The sequence below is a fragment of the Gobius niger genome (assembly GCF_951799975.1).
Source record: "Gobius niger genome assembly, chromosome: 19".
In the NCBI taxonomy this organism is placed as follows: Eukaryota; Metazoa; Chordata; class Actinopteri; order Gobiiformes; family Gobiidae; genus Gobius; species Gobius niger.
This window is the reverse complement of record NC_136870.1, coordinates 25,050,545-25,077,250: the sequence shown is the minus strand read 5'-3', so window position 1 is coordinate 25,077,250 and position 26,706 is coordinate 25,050,545. Positions and strand designations below refer to the sequence as shown.

At 39.9% G+C, this 26,706-nt stretch overlaps 1 protein-coding gene across 1 annotated transcript; it reads right to left on the bottom strand.

Moving 5' to 3' along the window:
- Nucleotides 1–718: 718 nt before the first annotated feature.
- On the bottom strand, nt 719–22,370 carry adam9b (ADAM metallopeptidase domain 9b). Its single transcript, XM_079577138.1, has 22 exons — nt 22,257–22,370; nt 22,005–22,096; nt 21,846–21,922; nt 21,720–21,771; nt 18,610–18,686; nt 15,282–15,483; nt 14,949–15,011; nt 14,806–14,877; nt 13,318–13,487; nt 12,859–12,946; nt 10,865–10,992; nt 10,583–10,751; nt 10,392–10,481; nt 8,593–8,785; nt 6,299–6,416; nt 5,811–5,991; nt 5,647–5,733; nt 3,427–3,532; nt 3,081–3,210; nt 2,852–2,951; nt 1,855–1,910; nt 719–1,037 (listed from the first exon to the last, which is right to left on the bottom strand). Exons 1-22 carry the CDS (start codon nt 22,354–22,356, stop codon nt 827–829), a joined length of 2,562 nt encoding a protein of 853 aa, XP_079433264.1. The 5' UTR covers nt 22,357–22,370; the 3' UTR covers nt 719–826.
- Nucleotides 22,371–26,706: the final 4,336 nt, after the last annotated feature.

Genomic DNA, 26,706 nt, shown 5'->3' with positions numbered 1-26,706 from the left:
GAATACCCCAAAAAAATGATGGAAAAAAAATCTGATGACGTGAGGAAAAAGATCCATTTAGATGAGTTTTGTAGGTCTTAGCTTTCAAATGAGGTGTTACACTGGCCTACAGGATTTGGGTAAAGCTGAACTGGAGAAAATGCTCTCAGTTCAGGCGGGAGTTAAGAGATTCATAATAATAATTAAAAAAAAAAAGAAAGTATGCGTAATTATTTGAAAGCTACGCAGCACAAATTACACAAAAAATAAAAGTAAGTGAGAAAAGCTTCACCTCTTAACCCCCGCCTGAACCGAGCGCGTCTCAAATTTGGCTCAAAGATTACGGCAAATTAGGTGAAAGAAATATAAAAACATATATATTCTAAAACGGCACAAGCTACTGCTTTCGGTACAGCAAATACATCAAATGGGAAATGATAAATTAGGTGATGTCATTTGTACAATAAATATATAAACAAATATGAAAAGGGAAATGGGGTACATACATAAATATTTATTTCAAAACAGGACCCAAAAAAAAATTAGAAAATCTACTGAAAGGAAACAGCTTCCTTTCCGTGGTTTTGTGATTTATTCCATTAGTTATTTTGTCATATTAGAAAGGTAAACACTTATATCTAAAACTTAAAGTAACATATGCATAAAAACATACTTTATTTTAAAACATGTTAGAAAGTCACTTAAATTTACAGCTCATCCAAAAATAATAATTTTAAAATACATGATATTTACTCTTGTAACATACATCGTTTATTTTTTACATTAGTGAAATATTAACAACCCCCTGTGTGGTGAACATGATTAACACAGTGTTAATGACTCCAGTTCATGTGTTATAATCCATAGTATCCGTTTGTCTGGGAGGGATGGGTCGGGGGACTCCGGGGCCTTGTCTGGGAGGGATGGGTCGGGGGACTCCGGGCCCTTGTCTGGGAGGAGGAGCAGGTCTGGACGGGACATCGGACTGTGGTTCGGACTGAGGCTCGGACGGGACCTGGTCTTGTTCTTTCCAGTAATCCAGCTCTCCGTATTTCCAACTGAGAGACACAGTTTTATTACACATTTATCTCATGGTTGTGCTTTAAACAGTACGGCTCATATTTTGAGTTTAGGGAATAGAAAGGAAACTGATTCAGAAAACTTTATTTATCCCCAAGGTAGGGCTGGGCGAGATGGCCAAAAAAAAACAACTTGACTTTTTTTTTACTCTGATTGGACAATTATGATTTTAATTGATTTTATTTGAAATAAACTTTAAAAAGTCTCCTGATCTTTCATATGAAGAAAACTGCTCCAAGTCCTGCTCATTAATATTTCATAATGTCACTACAATTAGGCCCATTTCAGAACTGTTTTATCGTCTTCATGCCTCTGCTGTGATTGACAACCGTCTCCATGGAGATTCAAGGGAAAGGGGCGGAGTTAAATGGTCCGAGAGAGAAAGGCACAGGAGCAGACCGGAGGAAAGTGGGAAAGAAAACTCCAGCGTGTCCTCTTAAAACTCAACACTTTGGCCTTTGTGAAGCAGCAGATCGTTAGAAAGTCTCTGCTTCTCCACTGGAGTCATTTTCCTACGGAACGTCTGATAAAATGGCTGCACGTTGGGTGGACATGGAGCGGCGGACTCCATTTTACGATTTAGCCATTTTCCAAATCGTCTGTTTTTAAAAACATGAATTAATGTAATTAATTTGATTTATCGCCCAGCCCTTTCCCAAGGAGCAATTCATTTACAACTCCTGTTCATGAACCATATTTGTAAAAATGTAATGGAGGGGGGGGGGATCATTGAAAATCCAAATCAGTCCATTAATCACATCTATTTTTAAAATTTGTGGGAAAAGCTGTTCTTACCCTGGTACTGCCAGCTCAGGCGGGTATCCTCCCTGCCCTGGTGGTGGGTTTCCAGGCTGGTGAAAACAAAAGTACAACAAACATTTTACATACAGTACAGTAAAGCCTTAAGACGTATCATACAGTATTATAAATCCTAATGCAATCCTTCCAAGTACCCTCAGCTAACTGAACTGTATTTTACAGCATTACAATACCAAAAAAGTATTTGGCCAAAATCCAATAGAATGTCTATGTGAAACTGACCAAATACTTTTTTTCCTCACTGTATGTGTTATTATATTTTTCATGATTTTCTGGGGAGCAGAGGAAATATTCCAGCCTGACTTTGCGAGCCACTAATTCAAAGACTGGAATATCCGTCTCTCTTTGTGCCGGTTTATACCACAGACTGTAGATAAAGGGACTATACAGAGTGTAAAAATGTTAAAACTTTCCTCCCCCTACATGTAATGTGTAGAATGAGCTCAGACCTGTTCACCACAACTGCCTCTAAAATCCTGCACTGTCACTCAAAAAGGTGTTACTTCGGGTCCAAAGTGCCGTCATGCACGAGCTTAATATAGAAACTGCAGTTACATGTATGATCTGAGGTGGCAGTAGTGAGTATACAATGGCCAACTTGCATCTAGCCCCTGACTAACTGAGGCTTGTTCATGCTTAGTAGTTTGACTGGGTTTTAGAGCCAGCTTCACTATATAAAACAGGGCAAAAATTAAAAAAAAATATCAAAAGGAAAATTAGGAAGCTTCAATTGGTCCATTCTTAATTTACAGTTAATTGTATAAACCAGCCCAAATAGAGACGGACACTCCAGTCTTTCACCAAAATTCAATTGATTCCGTTTGCTGGCAGTACTTGGACAGATTTCAGATTGAAAAAAAAAGGTTAAACTATGTCAGAGTCAAAAAGTATTTCAAGCGAAAGTTATTTTTTATGACTTAATGATGATTTTTCAGTAAAATATTAGAACTTATTCAGTCATTTTAAAACAAACCGTCTGCACCGGCGCCCGCGGCATCTGAGTAGACGTGTGCACCGGGGCGGAAACGTTCATCTGAGCCGGAGCCGACGTCCCGTTTGTGGTGCTTCGAGATCTGTGAGGAGGAAAATAGGAGAAAATCTTCATCAACAGTGTTCAAAGACATGTTGCTGCTCGATTATGGCAAAAAAAACCAACTGATTACAAGACGGGAAACTGATACAGATGAATGAACGTCTCTTACTTGCGCCGTCTCTTGAGGCAGGGGTCCAGCGTGTCACGTCTGAACAAGTAAAGAAACAGTAAAATCGCCAAGACCAGGAGCGGAACCACCAGCAGGAAGAAGATCAGGAGTCCGTTTCTCAGGGAGTGATCTGCAGAGAAAAAGAAAAACTTATCTGTATGATAAATGTATCGTTTATGAGGTTTTTACAGGAGTTACGGCCATTTGAAGCCGGTTTTCATACAAATATATAAAGCAGCTACAATTCTTCTTTAGTTAAACTTGAAATCAATCTTGAAACTTTATAGTAACATAATAGTAACATAATGTTGAGTGTGTTAAGTGAATGAGGAGTTCTGGGACAGACCGATGGTGGCTGGTCCGCTGTCGATGCTTCCTCCTCGTCCCGAATAGGCGCAGTTCGGAGGAGCCCAGCCCAGGTTACAGTGACAGTGGCCCTGGTCGTTACAAACCTGAACAAGCACACAGTCAAATGCAACATCTGAAGGGATAAAAAACCTTACAAGTAGTACAGAACCGAGCAGCTCGAATGGTGCTAGGATGTGACTACATGACAAGCGCAAAAGAAATGCAGAGTAAACTAAAATGGTTGTCAGTGAAAAACAGACTCTTGTACTCTTTTCTCTTGCCAATAGTAAGATTGAATAGCATTACGAGGACCTTTACATACAGAGCTCTGCAGGCATTGAATGGACTTCCAGAGAGTCTAACGCTAGTGGAGGACAAGAAGAGATTAAAATTTTTACTGAGAAAACTCTTACAAACAAATATGTATTGAATTTAGCGAATGGATGTGTCATGTGATATTCCTTTCTGAATGCAAATATGTACTGCTTTTATGTACAGCTTTTATAGGATTTTAGTTGGATATACAGATGTATTGATACGCATTTTGTATGGATTTAGATACCGTTTATATATTTTGTGAATGGATTTAGTGGGACCCCAGGAAGAATAGCGATGACTGCGCTAATGGGGATCCTTTCAATAAAAAATAAACAATAAACAGGGCGAGCAGAGTTTAGCCAGTGTTGGGGGTAACGTATTACAAAAGAGCTACAAAAATATATTATATATAGTAACTAAGGCATATAACATATTACTTAAACACAGTAAGGGAATATATTATTATATATTAATAATAATATATATTATAACATTTGAAGTAACTTGAGTTAATAGAGCAATAGAGCAAAAAAGGCCAAACTCCCTCAAATAAAATGCAGCATCAAATCAAGTTGGAGTTTGGTGTTTAAGATCTGCAGTCTGTGGTTAATGTCGTCAAAACAAAACACGACTGCACTTTTGCTCAGTGGCTTTATTACTATTTTGAGTTTATATTTTGCCAAAAGTACCTCAGTAGTGTAACTCATCATCACTACATTTTTGAAAGAGTATTATGTAATACAAACATATTACATTTTTAAAGCTGTAACTACTAATATAGAATATATAAAACATTTCAAGTAACTTGCCCAACACTGGTGGCGACTGCTGTGAACAGTTTTTAACACATTGAGTGACAAAAACGGAAATACTCGTTTTTGCGTTTTGTTTTTATTACGAAACTAGACACTCTAATACACCGTATGTGTGATTTTGTTAACTCTGTGATGAACAGAAGTGAAATAGATGTCGATCAAAACCTTGTGGAAAGTCACGATCTAGACATTTCATATATATTGTTGCATTTCTTTTCTTCTTTTTTTTAGTCCAAGGTGGTGTTGTGCAAAGACAGCTGTAAAGCCGACACTTCCCATGGAAAGATCGAAACAGCTGAGATTTTAACATTTCTCTGAGTTTTTAAATGGTCAAAATCGATCCAAGGACGACTGAGAAACATCCTGTTAAAGTCTTCAATCCAGAACCAGGCTGTTTAAATGCACACGCCATAAAAAGAGATCGAGAACATGCGTGTTTCAAAACATGTCAACAATGATGTCGTGGAAAATTGAACTGAAACGGAAATATTTAGGCTTTGCCTCTTCACATAACGTTGGTCTCCGTCCACAGAGGAGAGAGGAATTAATCAGAAAGGAGAGAGTTTCATGAAAGACGCATTATCTCCATTTCATTTTGATCAAAACTAGCCTCGGTTCAGCTTAGATTTCTCAGGAACTGAGGCACGTAGAATTAAACTGTTTTCACCTACGGAGAGCTTAGAGTCTCACCTTCCAAACGAGCCACAGCTATAACATAGAACACGCTGTAGTGCAACAAATATCATGATAAATGGTCTGGATTGTTGACACTCTACAGATAAATCCCCAAAACAGAGCAGCCTCAATGTGTTAAACATCTCACCCTAGGGCTCAATAATTACTATATCGACTTAATGTTCAATAAATGGCAGATAAACAACACATTTTTTGGCATTTTTGTAAAGAAATACAAATCTAACCTAAAGTAATATTTGTATTTCATGTTCACTGTGGCATTTTGAAGGATTATTATGTACTTTTAACAGTCATTTTATAGCTTTAGAGTTTCTGTGGCTTAATATGGTGATAATTTCCTGCCTCAATGCATCAAACTTTATTTAGTTATTGTGACAGGCCTAACTCACCCCGCGGCTGTTGCAGGTGGTCTTAGCGTCGCACTTGAGATTTGGCAGAAGAACTGAAGCGTCCACGCACTTAAAATCCACACAGGTCTGAAACAGAACAGTTCACAGCTTCATTTCTGAAACGCTCATGCCCAATAAGAACAGAATGATCCCTTGTCTCTCACCTTGTCCGGAGCGCAGGGGCTGCCCGGGTTGCTGTAGGCCGGGTCCAGGACGTCGGGGCCCAAGTTGAAGTCGGCGTTCACACACTGCGATCCATTCACGATCTGGTTGCTGATGCTGCCCCCTGGAGGAGGGCGGTTCGCGTCCACATTCGTGCACTGCACCTTTCCACACATTACGTCTCTACAGGGGGGAGAGGGAAGAAAGCGGATAAAGAAATCAACTTTTCTTTGCTTTTAACCACGTGTCTTATACATTTTTAACCTTTTCTGAGCCTTTTCTTTGTCACAGCGCCATTGATTTGTTTCATTACAATGTTTAATCCCTGCCAGCAGAGGGCGCTCTAAATCCTAAACCGAGAAATCCAGTCTTCTGAGTAAAGTGCAGTGTCCGGTCTAGCTATTTCTAACCAACTGTATAGAAAATATGTTAACTTTTAATCGCAAGTCATGAAAAATCTTCTGTTTCTTGCCAGGATGGAGTGACTTACGCAGAGGGACATTTCACATAATCCCCGGAGCTGGTTTGGCCGCAGTTTCCGAACTGGTTTCCACGAGCGTTCGCCGTCTGGAAGCAAATGTTGTCTGCTTTCGACGCTGAAGGATGATCTGTAAAAATATCAATACAAACATTTAATACCATCATTTATTTTTGACTTCTCTCAGTTTAGGAAAGGCATAAAGTCACAGATGAGGCATTCCAATCGCTTAATCGCTTTTCTAGGCCAAGATTCATTCAACTCAAGATTGAAGGATTTTTGCCCTTTCCTTTTTTTTGTTCCAGAATTAAGAGATTTCTGGTGTGTTTTTTGCACGCACGACTCTTTGGAGGTCCATCCACCAGAGATGGGAGACTCGAGACGCAATTTTCGGGACTTGAGACTTACTTGACCAAAGCTCAATGACTCGCTGTGACTTTACAGTTATTATTTATTGTGTGAAAACTGTTGAAAGATCAGGATTCATTGCGTAAAAGCGGCGCATCTATGTTTACAGTATGGTTTTTCGGCTTCCCGACGGAGCATCTAATCAATACAGCGGGAAAAGGCAGGAGGAAATGTGTTTTTCTTTGGATACATTAAAGTTTTTCTACAGTGAGTGAAGAGGTGACGATTCATAGACATTTATAAAGGACAGGAAAACATTTGAAACAATGACTGAAGCTACGGCGCAGACCGGAGCCTCCAGAACCACGATGCGGAAGAGCTGGATTAATGACAGAAATCTTGGGGCTTTTCGGTGTTTTAAAAGGACTATAGGGAGTTTAAAAATGCTAAAATTAAGTATTTTCTTCCCCCTACATGTTCCTCCATGTCCTAATGTGTAGAATGAGCTCAGACCTGTTCACCACAACTGCCTCTAAAATCCTGCACTGTCACTCAAAGAGGCGTCACTTCGGGTCTGAAGTGCCGTCATGCACGAGCTTAATATAGAAGCTGCAGTTACGCGTATGACCTGAGGTGGCAGAAGTGAGTATAAAATGGCCAACTTGCATCCAGCCCCTTTAAGGCGTTCTCTCGAAAGTTACAGCATTTAGAGGTTATTTTCCGAAAACACACAGAGCCCAGTGACAGCGGGACTGAAGGCCTTAGAGCAGGGGCGAATCCGAGTATACAGGGGCTGGGGCATTGCACGGGAACCACTGACAGAAACTAATAAAAAGATTATTTTATCTTTCAGACTGCTTTTTTTCCCCCAGTAATTTTGTACATAGACTGGAGCATTTAAAATACCTATAGTTTAAATTGTGTGGCTATTTAAATATTAATTAGACTTTAAATCCAAGTTTGATTTTAGCATGAATTTTCAAAATCGCTAAATCTTGAGAAAGCACTTTAAAGTTTCAAGTAGATTAACCCCTTAACTCCCACCTGAACCGAGCACATTTTCTCCAGTTTGGCTTTACCCCAATCCAAAAGCTTCTGGAAAAAAGGTGAGAAAATAGCGACAGAACTGTGACGAAAACAAAGATGAAGATGTGACAAAAAAGTGAGAAAACGTAGACAAAAAATTGACAAAAAACTGACAAAAAATTGACAAAAATTGACAAAAAAAATGGCAAAAAAAATGACAGAAAGTGACAAAAAAATTAGAAAAAATTATGTAAAAGTGGCAAAAATGTCACAAAAATTTACAAAAAACTGACAAAAAACGGACAAAAAATTGACAAAAAATTGACAAAAAAATGACAAAAAATTTGACAAAAAAGGACAAAAAAATGACAGAGTGACAAAAAAATGACAAAAAAATGACAAAAAAATGACAAAAATGTACAAAAAAATGACAAAAAAATGGTGTAAAAGTGGCAAAAATGTCACAAAAATTTACAAAAAAATGTACAAAATACGACAAAAAAATGATGAAAAAATGATGAAAAAATGATGAACATGTGACAAAAAGTGACAAAAAATTTACTATTTGACAAAAGAATTACAAAAAAAAAAAAAACCAAAAAATGATGGAAAAAAAATCTGATGGAAAAAGATCCATTTAGATGAGTTTTGTAGATCTTAGCTTTCAAATGAGGCGTTACACTGGCCTACAGGATTTGGGTAAAGCTGAACTGGAGAAAAAACATATTCTGAAAGAAAAATGAAGCTTAATGCTGACGTTTGCGACTTGAGGTGACTTGCCAGCTCGAGAAAGACTTGACAAAAGCTATGACTTGACCCCGTGACCTTCAGGACTTGGACTTGGACCTTCAGGACTTGGACTTGACTCGAGACGTGCATTTCGTGACTGACTCCCACCTCTGCCCTCCACAGATCTACATTGATGTTTCCACCTGTGAAAAGCTGCTGACACTGGAAGTCGTAGGTCTGGCAGCGGCCCTCGTAGCAGTAGGCCGCCCCGCTCTGACACTGCAGCCCGTCCATGATGTAAAAGTCGTCGGGGCAGAAGGCGCTCTTCCCTGTGCAGAACTCCGGCAGGTCGCAGCTGTTCTCCGACGTCCTGCAGGGGGAGCCGGCCACTCTGAGCTGCAAAACGGAGAGAAACTATTAGGCTATTTTGGATAATGTTTTAAAGCATTTCATTATCGCACTTTTTAATGAGCAAACTATTGTTACACAACCTTCTACTCATCATTGTCCTTGCCTTTTGTTGCTTTTTGCTCATTAACCTGTTTTTCAGCATTGAAACTAAGCGTGTATGGAGTTGCAAGACGCAGGAGGTGGGAAATATATCGTCTACAGGATAATATCGAAAGTGCTGTTTGGAAGGTTTGCAAATTTACAATTTCAAGTATTTCTCCGATGACAATGTGGAAAAAAAAGATTAAAAAAAAAAAAGGAAAGAATTGTGCTAAAAATGGCTGGGGTTGAGATGGGAATAATCTGGGGGAAAAAAAATAAAAATGGGGAAAATAGGCAAACAAATTGGGAGAAATGGGGGTTAAAGGAAAATAGGAGGGAAAAAAATTAAAAAGGGGGAAAAATTAGGGAAAGTTTTGAAGAAGAAAAAAAACAACTTGAAAAATGGGGGGAAAAATTAGAAAAAAAAATGAAAAAAATTGGGAAAAGGGTTCCGGATCAGACTCAGTTCAGGATAATTATCTTTTTGGCGACAGTGGCGCAGATGGTAGAACGGGTCGTCTCATGATTGGAAGGTCGTGGGTTCGAATCCCAGCTCCTGCTGGTGCAGACTGTGGTTGTGTCCTTGGGCAAGATTTTTTTTATTTATTTTTTTATTTATTTATTTGAGCATACATTTTGCTCAAAAGGAGTAGGCTGAAGCAAAAGCTTATGAGCGCTAACCCCAAACTCAAAATGATGAACTTTTCATTTCTCATAGTATAATCAGTGTAAACAAAACAACAACAAGGAACAATAGCAAAGAAAACAAAACAAAAAATTAAGAACACGTTTCCTTTCAGTACAGCTTTTTGACTCACAACCACTGCTTGAACTATTCACATAATAACAGAACCAAACACTATTACACTATTACTATTTCCTGCAAGATCGCTACAAAGCAAGTAACAAAGCGACCATTCATATATTTCTTTCAGTTTCCAGTGCCAAATATCAGCCACATTCACTAGTTTTCATGACATAAGGGCACATTAATACACGTATTATAGTCCGTGTTCTTGTTGCTCCAGGTGTCATTACCAGGCTCAAGACAATTTTAATCTCTGTGCATTTTTATTGTATTAGTATTATTTATATATATTTTATTATGTACACTTCACTCAAGACACTTCACTCAATGCCTTTATGTGAGTGGTTGTTGGTGGTCGGAGGGACCGTTGGTCCGGAGATGCGAGTTTGTCTGCCCCAGAGCAGTATGTATTGTGTAAATATCTCTGTATATTGTCTAAGTTAATGTTTGCTGATCTTTCCTGCCTTAGGACAACGGATGAAAATTAGCTACTGTGCTAACTCCAGCATATTTACATTGATGCTCTTTGCTGACATATTTAAATAATAAATAAAAAAAACAAAATAAATATAAAAATCATTTTCATGTGAAGCGCTTTGTGTGTAACTTGTGTGATATGAAAAGTGTTATCGAGAAAACCCCCAAACCATTGAGATATTAAGTTTTGTCAATCTCTCCCAGTCCTACAGAAGCATCACTGACCTGACAGTTATGACAGCACCTCCCGGCGGCGCACACCGAGCCCGGGGTGAATCTGCAGGTCGCGGCTTCACAGCATTTGTCTTTGCACTCCTAAAGAAGTACAACAGTAGAGTAGTGTTGTTGAATTAGTAGTAGTATCGAGTATATAATGCTTATTTGAAACATTTGAACTCTTCCCCCCTGCCGCTCACCTCTGGGGTGCCACAGTCGCACTGCTCTCCCTCCTCCAGGAGCCCGTTTCCGCACTTGGCGATGCCCACGACGTCAGAGTGAGACGGGACGTTTCTCAGACACGCCCCGCCCCCTTTCAGCACCAGCTTCTCGAAGTCGTTGCCGCTGCAGGTACTGAACACCGAGCCTCTGGGGAACAGGGGAGCTCAGCGTTAGTGCCGGGATGATCGTGAGGAGAAACATTTTGTGTTCAGCCCTGAAGTCCACCAGAGTCTGTGTGTAATGGTCGTGTCGTGGCTTACCCTCCTCCCGCCATGATGCAGCCGCCGTCGCAGGTGCAGCTTTTGTCGTCGTGGTTCATGCCCAGGTTATGGCCCATCTCGTGGGCGACGATCGTGGAGAAGTACGGCAGCGTCGACGTGTCCGTGAACTGGAGAAACGTACAAACTGAAGCTCTTTCAAATACAGGTACAAGGGAATACAACACATACAGCACTCAAGAAAGGAGCTGCTACTTAACGATCAGGGTTTATACAGGTTTATACAAGTTAAGTTTAATGCTTTTTAATGCCATTTTAACGCCCAGGTACTATATTTTTTTAAGGCTCACAAACGCAAAAATGAGTCTAGCAATTATGATCCAAGACATTTCGACTTAAAGGAACAGGCCACCGTTTTTGATGTGTACCTGTCTGGCTTTTGTGTGTGCTCTTAGTCACGCAAAATGACCAAAGATATTGTTAGCATGTGGCCTCTCCCAGTATATTCCTATAGCTCCAAACGGGGGTGAAGTTGGAAGCGACCACACTCTTCCACGGGCACAAAGACCAGACAGGTACGGATCAACTCGTCTAAGCTCAGGTAAGAACATATCTCAGTATCAAAAAACGGTGGCCTGTTCCTTTAATGCCAGTTTGATTCTAATTGAATGTTTTTTAAAGACAGTTAATGCTTTAAAGCTGCCCTCAACTGTTTTGGATTTTTATCATCAGTAGGAGTAGTGATGGTGCGTTCCATTTGTACTCGGAACTCAAATTTCCGACTTACCAGTGGGAAACGCTGGGAAAGTCGGACGGTTCTCACAAGCCTTGAGTCGGGGAAAAAAACATGGCGGCGCACGGTGTTGGCAGTAAATAAAAACAACAGACCAAAATATTTTTAGATTTGTTGTGTTCTTAACTCTTAAATTGGTCTCCTTTGCTGCTCACTGTCTGTCACTCTTAAGCAGGAGTTGAGCCGCTGTGGTTAAAAATGGATTGTTTACTCTGCGATACTAATGTTGCCAACATCCTTCACGGCTCTTATTGATTTGTGACATTATTTATGAGATCGTAAATATAACCACACTGTTCGGGTTTGTAAAACAAGTAAGTTAGAGCCATAGTATAGTAACATCACAGCTTAAATGATTTGACTTGACAATGGGAACTCGGAAAAAAAAACGTTTTTCCTACCTCTGAGTTCCGACCTCCCAGGACAAATGGAACGAACCATGAACCCTGCCCGCTCACAAAAATATTTTTCCTAGGATAGTTCATTCATCATCCAATCAGAGACGTATAAAGATTAGGCACCAGCCCACAATACTTAAGGTTAGTGGTTAGGGCAGGGGCAGGGTTAAGGTGACTGGTTGATCTACCAACTATCCTAGGAAAAACACTGTCGCTGCCCCCTCGCCCTCCCTCACCCACGCCCCTCACTTTCCCCTCACACGCTGCACTGATGATGGATTAAACGAAAAAAATGTCTCTCTGAAGGTGACTCAATATCTCTCAGGTTCATGACAACATCTTTGAGAACTAAATGCAAATACGTAGGAATTAGTCCGATCTTTTGATTGCAGCTCACACTCCCTCCACAGTTTAATCCTGTGTGGAATCCCAGAGTGGAAAGACAACTCGACTGGTGTGTTTTAGGCGACACTTCATGACTTACTGTTGGACGTCTGTTGCAGAGAAGCGAGGGACGTTTTCTTCTTTAACACTTTTCATGAATTATGTAAAAGGGGATCGGATTCCGCCGGGACAAAGGCTCTTGTGGACGGCGGCAGGTGTTGGGTGGTGCCACGAGTTAAAAACGCATTTGAACTCGGGCCGTGAGATTGAACGGCTGTGAAATAGTCATTTGGCTGGTTGTAATTTAGATACGATAATGTTGTAAACTATCATGGCCTTAAACAATCTGCTAAACCTGCTGATTTAGACCTCTACAAATGTAATTCTGACTTTTCTCTATACTTAACGCTACTGGATGCGGATGGATGTCTCTCCCATTGAGTTGTAGTGTTTGCACTCACCACGTTGATGCCTCCGGACGAGGCCGTGGAACAAACGGTTCCAACAAAAGCCATTCCCAACACAGCCCCGTAGGCGCTGGTCCGACCGCTGCAGGAGAGACGAGACATGATTTTATTAATCTGACAGTAGTTCACAGTTTAGAACTTAAACCCCCGCCCTCTGAGAGCTTTACTGTGGCCACAAAGGAAACACTTTTACTTCAGATTTACTTTGGTATTTTAAGTATTACCATTTTTACACTAGCGCCGTTTGATCCCGACTTTTGTTTTATCTTTGACAGGGTTTGTATCGGCATCAGCAATTCAAATTAATGTTTTTTTTAATGCCACAAATGCAAAAATCTGTGCATATTATAATATTTTATAATAATGTACGACCCTTAACGCTTTTGAATGACCTGTGGAAACATGACAGTATATCAGTAATGCTGCTCCTTCGATCACTGCGTTTAAACTCACATCACGAACTGCCCCATGTCGTTCTTGGACCTGGGCAGCAGGTCGTCTTTCCTCCATTTGACGAATCTCGTCAGGACGTCTCCGGGCGCTCCCTCGATGCTGAAGGGGTTACTCTCTTTGAACACCTCCAGATGAACCAGCATCACGCGGACGTTCAGCCGCTTGTAATACTGACAATACAAACAAAGATACAAAAGTAACAAAGTTACTACAACTACAGCTCAGTCCCTTTTTATACATGATGCTATAAAGTAAATCTAATCTGAAATCTTCCTTTCATTCTTTCTTCACATCCTTTGTTCCAAGGTTCCTCCTGTTCCTTCTGTTCCTTTTGTCCTTACATCCTTTGTTACTCCTTTGTTCCTTCCCTCCATTATTACATTTTTTCTTCCTTCCTTTCCTCCTACCATCCTTTCTTTTTCCTTTTTTCTTCCTTTCCTCCTTTTGTGCTTGGATCCTTTCTTCCTTCCTTTCCTGTTTTGTTACTTTTTTGTTCCTTCCTTCCTTTCTTTCCTCCTTTGTTCCTTCTGTGTTCCTTCCTTCCTTCCTCCTTTGTGACTTTTTTTCCTTCCTTCCCTCCTTTCCTCCTTCCTTTCCTCCTTTGTGACTTTTTTTCCTTTTTCCCTTCCTTCCTCCATTGTGACTTTTTTCCTTCCTTCCTTCCTTCCTCCTTTGTGACTTTTTTCCTTCCTTCCTTCCATCCTTCCTTCCCTCCTTCCTTTCCTCCTTCCATCCTTCCTTCCTTCCTTGTGACTTTTTTCCTTCCTTCCTTCCTTCCTTCCTTCCTTCCTTCCTTCCTTCCCTCCTTTCCTCTTTCCATCCTTCATTCCTTCCTTCCTTTCCTCCTTCCTTCCTTCCTTTCCTCCTTCCTTCCTTCCTTTGTTCACCTCCTTCCTTTCCTCCTTCCTTCCTTTCCTCCTTCCTTCCTTCCCTCCTTTCCTCTTTCCATCCTTCCTTCCTTTCCTCCTTCCTTTGTTCACCTCCTTCCTTTCCTCCTTCCTTCCTTTCCTCCTTCCTTCCTTCCTTCCTTCCTTTGTTCACCTCCTTCCTTTCCTCCTTCCATCCTTCCTTCCTTCCTTGTGACTTTTTTCCTTCCTTCCTTCCTTCCTTCCTTCCTTCCTTCCTTCCTTCCTTTCCTCCTTCCTTTCCTCCTTCCTTCCTTCCTTCCTTCCTTTGTTCACCTCCTTCCTTTCCTCCTTCCTTCCTTTCCTCCTTCCTTCCTTCCCTCCTTTCCTCTTTCCATCCTTCCTTCCTTTCCTCCTTCCTTCCTTCCTTCCTTCCTTTGTTCACCTCCTTCCTTTCCTCATTCCTTCCTTTCCTCCTTCCTTCCTTTCCTCCTTCCTTCCTTTCCTCCTTCCTTCCTTTCCTCCTTTGTTTCTTCCTTCCTAATACTCCTAAGCTGCCCTTCTCCAACCATAACACTCTCGTTTTTTTCTCAGACCTAAAACACCTTAAAATATCCATGTCTTTTTTTTAAACAAATCTCACCCCGTCGACCAGATTAGCCACTTCCACCATCTCCTCCCGCACGGCCGTCTCATTTTGCTTCTTGAAAACGTACTGGAAAAGTGAAGAAAGAATTACAGCGACTTCGACATTCACATTTGGAAATTATTCTCACTAACACTTACCCGCTGATGATCCACAATCAGGGCCAGCTCCACATAACTGGTCTCGGCCAAATTACGCTTTTTCTTTTGAAACAATTGAACATTTATTATTAATTTTAACATCATATAAGAAGATCCCAGTCTATTTGAACACACTTTTGATATAGAAGTTTTAGTTATTGGGAAATATACATTTGAGGACCACTGTCTATACATGAATACCTGGTGCTAAGCTTGATTGATACTAAAGCAACACTATGAGACATGTGTTCTTCTACTGAGCTCCCGTACATTGTTTGAACACTTCTATTTACACATGAAACACACCAGACTCAACACAACAAACCGTCGTACCCGCAGCAGTGAGTTGAGCCTGTGTCCCGGTTCAAAATGGGTTTGGTTTTGACTTGAAACTTCACGCTCTTCACCGTCGGGAACTCCACACGCGGCGGCTCCCGGATGAACGTCGCTCAGAGCGTACAGAACGTGTCGGTTTGAGGTTGATCCAGGGAGCGGCTCCAGTCCAAAAGACTCGTCTTCCAGCGCGATGACTCCCCTTTAAAATAAAAGCACATATCGATGCACAATGTTTAGATTTTAAGAGCTTTTCAGATGCTTTCACTCTCACATGGAGCCAGGATCCTTTAAAAAACATTGTATAAGAAATGTCCAAATAAAAAATCCACATTGAACCGGATTATTTATATTGATAACAATTAGGACAGCACATTATGTTCTAAAACTCTCAACCTCCATCTGAACCAAGCACACTGTCTCCAGTTCAGCTTTACCCAAGCTTAGAGCCTTCAGGCCAGAGTAACACCCCATTTGAAAGTCCTACAAAAACTCATCTAAATTGATCTTTTTCCTCATGTTGTCACTTTTTTGCTGCGTTTTTGTCACGTTTTTTGGTCACTTTCCTGTTAATTTTTTGTGGCTTTTTTTGTTGCAATTTCAACATACATTTGTGTCATTTTTTTGTAGGGCTGAAACAAAATATTGAAGTAGTTGACAACTACTTTATCAATCGATTAATCGTTTTCTAGTAAACACAGACTCAAAAGGAGCAAAAATTACATGATTTTTTTTTTTTTGATGGAAACCCATTTTGTTGCATTGTATTTTTATGAATATCTGTCTGTTACTCAAGATAATGAGCCAATCGGAGCAGAATTAGCACCTCCAAAAACACTCACTTTAAGTTTACTCCATTAACATTGTAGCGTGTGAGGCTTGACCTATGACCTATCGCCACAGTTACCGCATACCTCATAGATGAGCAAACCCCCCCTTCAAGAGCTACACCTTTTGGTGGAGCCAGAATTTCTTTAACTTCCTGTCCTGCCAGTGAATGATCTATCGGTCAGAACGAACAAACACAGTTTGGACAATGCAGACTGTGATGGACCCATCTAATAGGTCACCACCAGAGGTGAGGATTATTTACTGACCTTCGAATTGGACTAAAGACTCATCTCAAACATCCGATTTGAATAATAAGCCGGTTCCTTAATTCATAGACAATGAGAATGAACTCAACAAATGTGATCTGTGCTAATGATGAATTCTTTCCCACGGTCAACAAAGATACAATGTACATAATGTCGAAATGCCGATACTGCGTTTGTGAAGTTTGTTAATGTGTTTATTTCAATAGTGTATTCCTTAAATCACATTGCCGTAAGACTTCCTGCCACCCCCACTGTGACTTGTGACTGCATCCTGTTTTGCAATTTAATATCTAACCCATCCATCCATTTTTCTTCCATTTTTCCGTCTCAGGGTCGTAAATTTGCACCAGCCCCTCTATGGCGCCCGCTGCAGGTGGTGGGTCCACAGAATTTTTTTCCATAATTTTTTTGTTGGGTGTTCAACTCATCTTTGTAACATTTTTGTCATTTTTTGTCACATTTTTGTCTTTTTTTAAAATCACATTTTTGTCATTTTTTTGGTCATTTTTTTGGGTCACATTTTTGGTCACATTTTTATCCAATTTTTCTCAATTGTTTTTTCCACATTTTTGTCATTTGTCACATTTTGGTCAATTTTTTCTTACATTTTTTGTCACTTTTTTGTCACATTTCCATCATTGTTTTCGTCTCAGTTTTATTGCTTTTTTCCAGAAGCTTTTGGACTGGGGTAAAGCCAAACTGGAGACAATGTGCTCGGTTCAGGTGGGAGGTAAGGGGTTAATAAACCCTCATATACATAATGGAAAATAATTAGAATACAATTTTCATACACCATTCAGCCAAGCGATTAATCTTAAAAATAATCCAACTGTAATGATGATCTAGATTATTTTGAAGCTCTTTAAATGTAATGGAACCGTCTTGAGATACATTTTCCACACAACTATACAAACCCAAACTAGTAAAGGTTCACTCAGTCTGGATTTATCAAAGCGCGCCACAAAACCAGCAGAATAAAGCTCTTATATGAGACTGTTTTACATGATTAGCAGCAGATAGAGTTCACTGCAGGCGTGAAACAGGTTGTGATGTCATTTGAAACCCGGCCGTAGCATTCACACCGAGATGAAGCCGACACCGCTGAAAAGACTGGGCCAAAGTTACACAGATTAACGCGGTGAAGAAGTAGTTATTGTTAAGAAAACGGCGATAGATTAAGTTCCACCTCTGATGTCAATGAGTACATTCGATTCATAATAGAAAGAGTGACAGTAGTGGCACAAGTAGCTCTCCAGTATTTAACCTCTTACGCCCCGCCTTAACCAAATGCATTGGAAAGCTAAGACCTACAAAGCTGATCTAAATGGATCTTTTTCCTTGCACTGTTGCCGTGTTGTCATTGAATTTTTGCCACATTTTCATCGCTTTTTTGTCACTCTTTGGGGGCTCTTTTTATTTGCATTTTCAACACATTTTTCCTAACTTTTCATAGTTCTTTGTCACTTTTTTTGTTGCAATTTTTACACATTTTTGTAATATTTTTATTGCATTTTTGCCACTTTTTCATAATTTTTTTGTCCCCTTTTTGATGTGTTTTTGTGGCTTTTTTGTCAAATTTTTGCCACTTTTTTTTATTGCGTTTTCATCCTCATTTCCTTCCGTTTTTGTCATGATATTGACGCTTTTTCCAAGAAGCTTTTAGATTTGGGTAAAGCCAAACTGGAGAAAATATGCTGGGGGTAAAGAGGTTGTAGAATCGTGGTCACTCTAAGAAATGTCCATAAAAATATAGGCCTTTTTACAATAAATTCTCAAGGATTATGCTGTAACTTATTGATAAATGTCCTATTTGACTTCAAGTATATGTCGCATATAATTACTGATCCAAGGTAAGATGGCCAGAGCAATTTGTGGGCATGAATATCACAGTAAATAGACTTGAAAATGTCTCTAATTTTTGTGATTTTGCTTTCTTTCCGTGATAAATGAAGGAAATCCCTGTTGCTTTTGTGTTGTGTTTACATCCTTGTTTACGTCACGTTTTCAGCGCTATTTTTGTGCTTATTTTCAAGAAGCTTGTAGAAGAAGCCGGACTGGAGAAAATGGGGGTTAAGAGGTTAAGTGTAAGTGTTCAATGTTTGAACCCAAAGAGAAACTAGGACCAGGGGAAAAAGAGACGCCACAGGACGATTGTGTCAGTTCGGACAAACGGAAGCTTCCAATCGGGATCATATTGAACTCTTTTCAATACCTTTAGTAGCAAAACCAACCTGAGTCCATTGCACGTGCTGACAGCCACCATTGAGTCTGCGTATCCTTCGACCTCTCCATGGTAATAGCAGTGAACCTTAGGAGGGAAAAACAAACACAAGAACTTGACTTAAGAATTATACCAGGCAAATAAGCAGCAAACCAAGCCTTTATTGTCAAACCAATCACACAATACTCAATGCTCGGAGTCTTTCTAGTAGCTTTCCTATTTCCAGAGCTTCTGTTTTTACCAGAAACACAAAGATACTGAGTGACAAAATACAATCAGCGTCTGAACAGGGTCAATGCGATTTTAAGATTTTACAATTGTGGGAATTTCTGCTACAAGATGTCACAATCTGTAAACAGTCTCCTTTGTCTGGTCTCTTATCAAAACCCGTGGTAACACTGTCTAGTCCTAGTTCCCATCAAGTCCCAAAACCGCTGCAAATGACATTGTCAAGAAACAATCGGGTATTTTCCAAGTATATAAGGAAGTGAACCAGACGCAAACGTAGCTTTTCTTAAGACGAGGTGTCGTTAAAAAGTCTACAAGTCCTTCTTATTACTTTGCAGTAGTCACAGAGCTCGATTTTTTGCGAACAAGGACATGAAAAGAAGCTGAAGGAGGTTTTATAATGTGAAATCCCACGGTTTATAAAGATGCATTTTGATGTATACAAGCAGTGACCCAGTGGTTTGTTTACATGAGTAGAGGAAAGTGTGTTTTCAAGTTCCTAGCTCCATTATGCCCTGCTGTCTTCTTCAGTGGTTCTCAAATGCAGGGTCGGGACCAAAAAGCGGGTCTCGAGGCCATTTTTGTTGGGTCCCGACATGAAGTTTAAAATTATACTTAAACATCACTCATGTGGGGAAAATAGTTCTCTACATTTGACGCTCAATGCCGCTGTTGTTTGTTAAGTGACCTGTAGGAGCAGTAGGCAGCCAGCGTGAGCCGGCGCTCGGACCCCCGTCTCCAGCTGTGGAGCCAGGCTGATGGTCAGAAACACCTGTACATGTTTTTAGTGGTAGGGGAAACTGGTGCACCCGAAGTAAAGCTCTCCCCGAGACAAGGGGAGAACACGCAAACTCCACAAAGGCCCCGTCCAGGTGGGAATCAAACCCGGGGCCTTCTCGCTGTGAAGCACGAACGCTAACTGTTGCACCACGAGTGAAGTCCACTGTTTTTAATTCCATTTCATTGCCCAAATACTATACATGTCTCACCTGGTTTTACCATACCCTCGTACTTCCTTCGTTTTGTATAAGGATCTGGAACTTCTCAATTGAGCTCCGTTATCAGGTGGGAGGGGTGAACTCCTTTGAAACCATTGGATCTGATTTTCGCTAGCGTTTGGTCGTGACGTTTGTAATGTGCACGAGTGAGTGAAGCAGCTCTACCATAACTCTATCATAACTCTTGGGGTCATTCCTTTCACATTCCAAGGCTTCAGTTTTAATTTCTGGATATTTGGGAGCCGAGCCAGGACAGATTGAAGAGCTTCCATTTCTTTCGTATCCGCCGCCATTGCCAAACTACAACCAGCAAATCGGCGCAAATGCTTGACGTCACCTACAAGCCCCGCCTCCCCCGCTCGCTGAATGGTCAACCGATGTAACGCAGCCACTGAGATCAAGCCCAGACGTACATGTAGGGAAGTTATAATTGACCGGAGTTTACGGATGTCCAAACAGTTACATACATGTATTCTATTCATGAACAAATTGGACACTATGGGCAACTTTTGAACATAAAACAATTCTGCTAAAACTGCAGCTGGTTCCATTTGAAACCAAAAATTTCAGTATTAATATCAGTATTAATAGTAATAATACTCGAGTAACACGACCAATATTACTACGTTCTAAGATATGTAGATTCAATGCCAGCTTGAATCCAACTGCATGTTTTTATTGACATTCATGCCTTCATTTTGAGACAATTATTTTTATGACTTTTGGATGTTTCTTTTGACCATGAGTTCAAAGGTTTACTGCATCCTTTTATCAACAATAATCTGTATGAAATTAAAGTATTGTTAAAGGAATAGGCCACCATTTTTACATAGTGAGATATGCTCTTACCTTAGCTTAGATGAGTTCATTTGTACCTGTCTGGTCTTCATGCGTGCCCTCAGTCACGTATAAAGACAAGGACGGGATTAGCATTTAGCCACTTAGCCTAAAGTCTAGTTACACAAAAATTAAACAATGTTCTAAGCGGATAAAGAGGGGAAATATTGTAAGGCGTAATAATATCGACATCCGCTCTGTAATATCTTCACTTTACTGTGTGGATGTCAAACTACTCCTGGTATTATTACGCCTTACAATATAGTTCCCCTTTATATCAGCTTAGAAAATCCACATTGTTTCATTTTGTGTAACTCTTCACGTAACCATATTTAAATAGGGAAAACGTGGAAGAGCTTGGTAGCTTCTATCTTCACCTGGTTTGGAGCTATAGAGGAGAGGAGGAGAGGCTAAATGCTAACGCCGTCTGTGCTGTGTTTACGTGACTGAGGGCACGCGTGAAGACCAGACAGGTACACATGAACACGTCTAATCTAAGGTAAGAACATATCTCAGTATGAAAAATCGGTGGCCTGTTCCTTTGACAAATTTTAACAGCAAAGTGTTTCAAGGGCTGGAGAAACTATTGTTAACTGGGTCGTGGCTTGTGATCCTGAGGTCACACCAGTCGAGAACCACTTGAGTTTTCGAGGGGCTAAAAATGACACTACAAGCACTGGTAGAATCGTTGTTTTGATGTGCAATAGCGGCTGAAAAACAAGCAACTAATTGAAATGTTCTGAAGGTTTTGTTTCATAATGTCTCTGACAGTTCAGTCTCAAAAAGGAATTTCCCCACAGGCCCATTTCTCTTTTTCTCGGATTCCAAAAGAAGGAAGCACTAATTTCTTATTCTTTATTATTCTCACTTAGTCTTGACGAGTATCTTATTAATCAAGGCTTCACGTTACGATGACTCTGCATTTTCCTATTCTTATACAATGACATGGCCACATATTTTTATCAGACTTGAAATGCAGGAAATCCAGGTCCATAGTTTAGGGAACTTGAGGTGGAGGATTGTAAGTGTATTAAAACAATACATTAGAAATACTCACAGGCACTTTTATCAAGTTGACATCTGAAAATAAGTCTGGGTGTAGGAACTCTCTGTGAAATTGGAAGAAAATATCATTAAAAGCTAATCAATATTGTTTTTAAGTGTTGCTAGCTAGATCACTCACCTGTTCCTTTGCAAATGCAGGCGGTATTTCTTCTGGTTTATTTCAATTAAATAGGAAATTACCTCGTCTGCCTCTTTCTACAAAACAAAACAGGTCAGTAATACCCTCCAAATAAATAAAAAAAAGGTCAAATTTCGCCCAATTTATAAAGTTACTCACATATCTGTCGATGCTCCTCGTTGTTCTGTGAATTATTTCTGGCTCTACAATTGAGTGTTTTGGCCATTTTGATTGTAGTCCGTTTAAAATATCTGGGAAGTCAACAAACAACATGTTCTGTGGTAAATAATGGTAAATAATGCTAAATAAGTCAAGCTTATGCTAGTTTTGGTCACCGACAGTTGGATTGTCAACACACGCACGCGCATTCCTCGCTCGGCTCAAGTTAATCGACAAAAAACATCGACTTACCTTCACCAAAACCCACAGGAATGTAACAGAGAAGTAAACACGCGAATATGGTGTATTTCTTTCCCATAATCCCGGTTAAAAGTGCGGTGTTTTCACGCATCCATCAGAAGGAGGAGTGCGATGATGAACTGGACGGACTGGCTGCCGTTTGCCTCTGAACAGGTGCGTCATTGTGGGCGGGGCCTGCGGCGCAGTGGGCGGGGCTTAGGGACAGGTAGGGACCGAATGAAAATCAGCTTTGAATACGTTGGGTTGGTTGGGAGTGGCGGTATTAAAACAGGCTCTTACTGTTTGTGTTAGGATTGCTGTAATTCCTGTGTTATTGTTATCGATGTGCAACTTTGTGACACACCATTAGCCTATTGTTTTGGTTATAGCCTGTTAAACATGGATTAATGACATAAAGAAAATATAGTAATCAATAGTGTAGGGGAGAATACTTTGCAATTGTATTCATGACAGAATAGTGAACACTTGCCACAAAGTGTATTTTGTTACGTATTCCATTACTTTGTCAAATCAATCAGAGTACTGTATGCTAAATACTTGGAATACTTTCATGATTGATTTTGATTATATTCATGCATAAATGTGGCATGTGATTTAAGACATGCAGCTATGGCCATGCACAGCCCAGAATGTTGTATGGCTAAGTTTTTCCCCCGCTGTTTTGACCTTCTCTTTCTGGTTGTTATGAACAGGGGCGGACTGGGACTAAAAAATGGCCCTGGACTCTGACCAGCCCGGCCCAAGTTAGTGTAAACACACGCGTCCACAAAGACATATTTTGACATCAATTTATAATAGGCCTAATTTTTATTGCGCGATTGCTGTGTCACCAATTAACAACAGAGCTGTTAAACAAATAGAATAGAGATTGTTTGTGTTTTTGCTGCTTCGCTGTGCAATTGCAAGGCCGGGTAGCAGCACCCCCTTACAGACTGATGGCCCTCAAGACAGCAGCCCTTCTGTGCTCCTCCAGAATGGACCTATGGCCAGTCCGCCCCTGGTTATGAATAGGAAACTGAAATTTAATGATTGAGAACTTCATTGTTTTCCTTTTATATTTGGAAAGTAACTGTATTTTAAATACCCTCAAATGACAGAGTTACTTTAATACAGTTATTTAAAAATGATTCTAAATATGTATTTTGAATACAAGTATTCAGTTACTACCCATGAGTAGTACTACCCAATGAGTTTCCTTCGCAGGGTGGCTGGGCACGGCCTTCGAGACCGGGTGAGGAGCTCAGTTACCGGGGAGTATCTCGAAGTAGAGTCGCTGCTCCTTCGAGGTCGGGGTCCCTCCAGAACAGCTGGAGGAGGTGTGTGTGGGTCGGGAAGTTTGGGCATCTCTGCTGAGACTGCTGCCCCGACCCGGCCCCGGATAAAGCGGAAGAAAATGGATGTTACTCCGCAACACTGGTAATCAACAATATGTAATTTATTGATTTCATTTACATTACATTTTTATATAATGGCAGAAATAAAAAGGTTCCACCAAACTAACTCGTTGTTCTAATTCAAGGGTTATAAAGCATCTAAAAAAACAAAAAAATGTTAAATTCAAAGATAAGAGAGTGACTTCATTTATAAATAATTAAAATAAAAGCAAGTTTAATATTTCTTGGCTTATGATCCAGTCTTTCAGTGTTATTAGGGAGCTGTGGTACACTTTTAGGTTTTATTAAAAATCTTTGCGGAATTCATTCATAAAACTGGGAAAGGTTATTGAAAGGTTAATGCCTGGACAGAAATGATGCAACAGCGCCCCCTTCTGTAGAGCAGTGTAATGCATGTGTTGACTCTTTCCTGCCACCAGGCGGTGTTTACAGTCTATCCATCCATCATCATGTGTAAGGTTGAGCGAATCTCTGCTCATTTTACAAGGAATTTCATATCCCGGTAATTTCACCAAGTTGTCACATAATATTTGGTCTTAAATCCAGAGGTGGGTCAGTTACATTTACTCAAGCACATGTAGTAACTGTTGAAGTAACTGTACTATTGCTAAATGAAAGAGGTGCACTTTAAAACCATGAATGATGTATACCCTTGTAAAGAATTTTTAAGAATTAGATACCAATTTCAAGATAACATATGTACATTTTGTCAAATTGATATCGAATCTCAAGAACATTTATTTTATGAATGTAGCAATGTGAAGAAATGTTGGGTTGATTTATACAATTGGTTGAAGGTAAAGAACAATGTATCCATGTTGGATTATAACTGTGTCAAATTTGGAGTATTTATGAAAGACAAAAAGATACAATATATGTATAATAATTTGATAATTCTGAGTAAATTTTATTTACATAGATGTAGATTTCTGAATGTAAATCCCAATTTTGTTCCTTTAAAAAATGAACTGATGTCCTTGTATGAGTCTCTTAAAATTCTAGAATGTAAAAGTGCCTTAAAACTATGTAAAAAAAATAAAAATCTGTCTATATGAGCTAATGCCCTGATGTTTTTCTAACAAATGTTTATTTTTTTGTTTATTTTTTGTTTATTTTTTTGTTTATTTTTTTGTTTATTTTTTGATGCTGCTTAGACTTTCATGCATTTGTATTGCCTTTTTTTTTATTAAGATACATTGTCAATTAACTTTGCAATAAAAAAAACTGTACTATTGCTCAGTAGGTTTTTCATACATTGATTTATTTAATACATTTTTACTCAAGTAAGAGTACAGATACTTCACCATAGATTTACTCAAGTAGAACAAAGTATGATGAAACTACTCTACATGTACTTAAGTAAATGTACCTGAGTAGCTCTACCTCTGGTTTTATAATGAGCTCTTTACTGTTTACTACTGTATGCATGACCCCATCTCTCCACTAGACGGCGACACCTTTGTTGATCCCCGAGGCGCGCGCGCGTGTGTGTGCGCTGCAGAAACACGGAACACGTACGTGCGGAATGAGCAGAGCGTAGTGGTGGACTGACATTACAACATTACAACACACCTCCTCCAGATACAACCCCCCTGCGCGCTTCCAAACCCCGTCCCAGGACCTTCGGGGCTCCTCGGAGAGACACAGAAGCGCGTGGCTCCGCTCTGGACGAGTCTGCTCCCCTGGATTTCCCTCATTTTGCACGATTTTCCGAGTCAAAAACGGCGATTGCAGGATACTACACGGGACAGTAGACGCAAGTAGGTGTGAAAAGCAGCAGCTCGTTGATTGTTATTGTTGTATTCTAACACCATGCTTTATTCTACCCAAACAAGAGGATTTACCCCCCATTAACGACGTGTCACATTTTTACACCAGTGCCTGCAGGATCTGTGTCATGCAAATTGTGGCTTTTGCAGCGAGCTAGCCGTTTATTATGATAGATCCATGGAGCTAGCTCATTCAAAGCGCGTGCATGTGCAGACATGTGTTGTTTTGACACGAAAGGACACTGCAGCAAACTAGCTAGCATGCTAAAAAGCACTTTCCTGCATTTGCAAAACGCTTTAACCTCTTAACTCCCGCCTGAACCGAGAGCATTTTCTCCAGGTCAGCTTCACCCAAATCCTGTAGGGCCAGTGTAACGCCTCATTTGAAAGCTAAGACCTACAAAACTAAATTGATATTTTTCCTCACATCATCAGATTTTGTTTTGTTTTGTTTTGTTGTCAAATTTTTGTGACTTTTTTGTCAGATTTTCCGATTTTTTGTCACTTTTTCGTCAAATTATTCGCATTTTTTGTCAAATTCTTATCACTTTTTTGTCCATTTTTTGTCACTTTTTCGTCCATTTTTTCTACATTTTTCGTCAAATTTTTCTCACTTTTTTGTCCATTTTTTGTCCATTTTTGTCATTTTTTTTGTACATTTTTTGTACATTTTTTGTCACTTTTTCGTACATTTTTTGTCACTTTTTTCACATTTTCATCCTTGTTTTCGTCTCAGTTTTGTTGCTATTTTCACACCTTTTTTCCCAGAAGCTTTTGGATTGGAGTAAAGCTGGAGAAAATGTGCTCGGTTCAGGTGGGAGTTAAGGGGTTAAACAAGTATAATCCTTATAAATGTATCAGAAGTGTCTACGATCTGCAAAACAGGGGCAATTATGAGCCACCTCTGCATGTTTAAAGGTACTACTACTACAACTACTTCTACTACTAGGCTACTACTACTGCTGGGCTGTCACGATAATTACTACACCGACTTATCGTTCAACACATGACAGAAAAACAATGCATTTTCGGGCTCAATGTTTATCGTCTGTACATTTATTTGCATGTTTTCCCATTTTTCTAAGTCTTGTTTCATTGTTTTTCTTGTTTATTGGAGGATATCTTTGTGCTAGTGATGCACCGATGCCACTTTTTGTAAAACCGATACTTTGATTTACTTGCCGATACCGAACACCGATACGACACAAGGCATTTTCTTCAACAGACTTTTTGAAGTGAATAGACGGTTTATAGACTGACACTTTCACGGCAGATTCG

Excerpts from the sequence above, each read along its gene's own strand:
- adam9b (XM_079577138.1), bottom strand. The coding sequence starts at position 22,356 with ATGCGTGAAAACACCGCACTTTTAACCGGGATTATGGGAAAGAAATAC. Across the intron at positions 10,993-12,858 it reads CGTCCGGAGGCATCAACGTG|TTCACGGACACGTCGACGCT; the intron begins GTGAGTGCAAAC and ends ACGTTTCTCCAG. Across the intron at positions 6,417-8,592 it reads GTGTCAGCAGCTTTTCACAG|ATCATCCTTCAGCGTCGAAA; the intron begins GTGGAAACATCA and ends ATATTTTTACAG.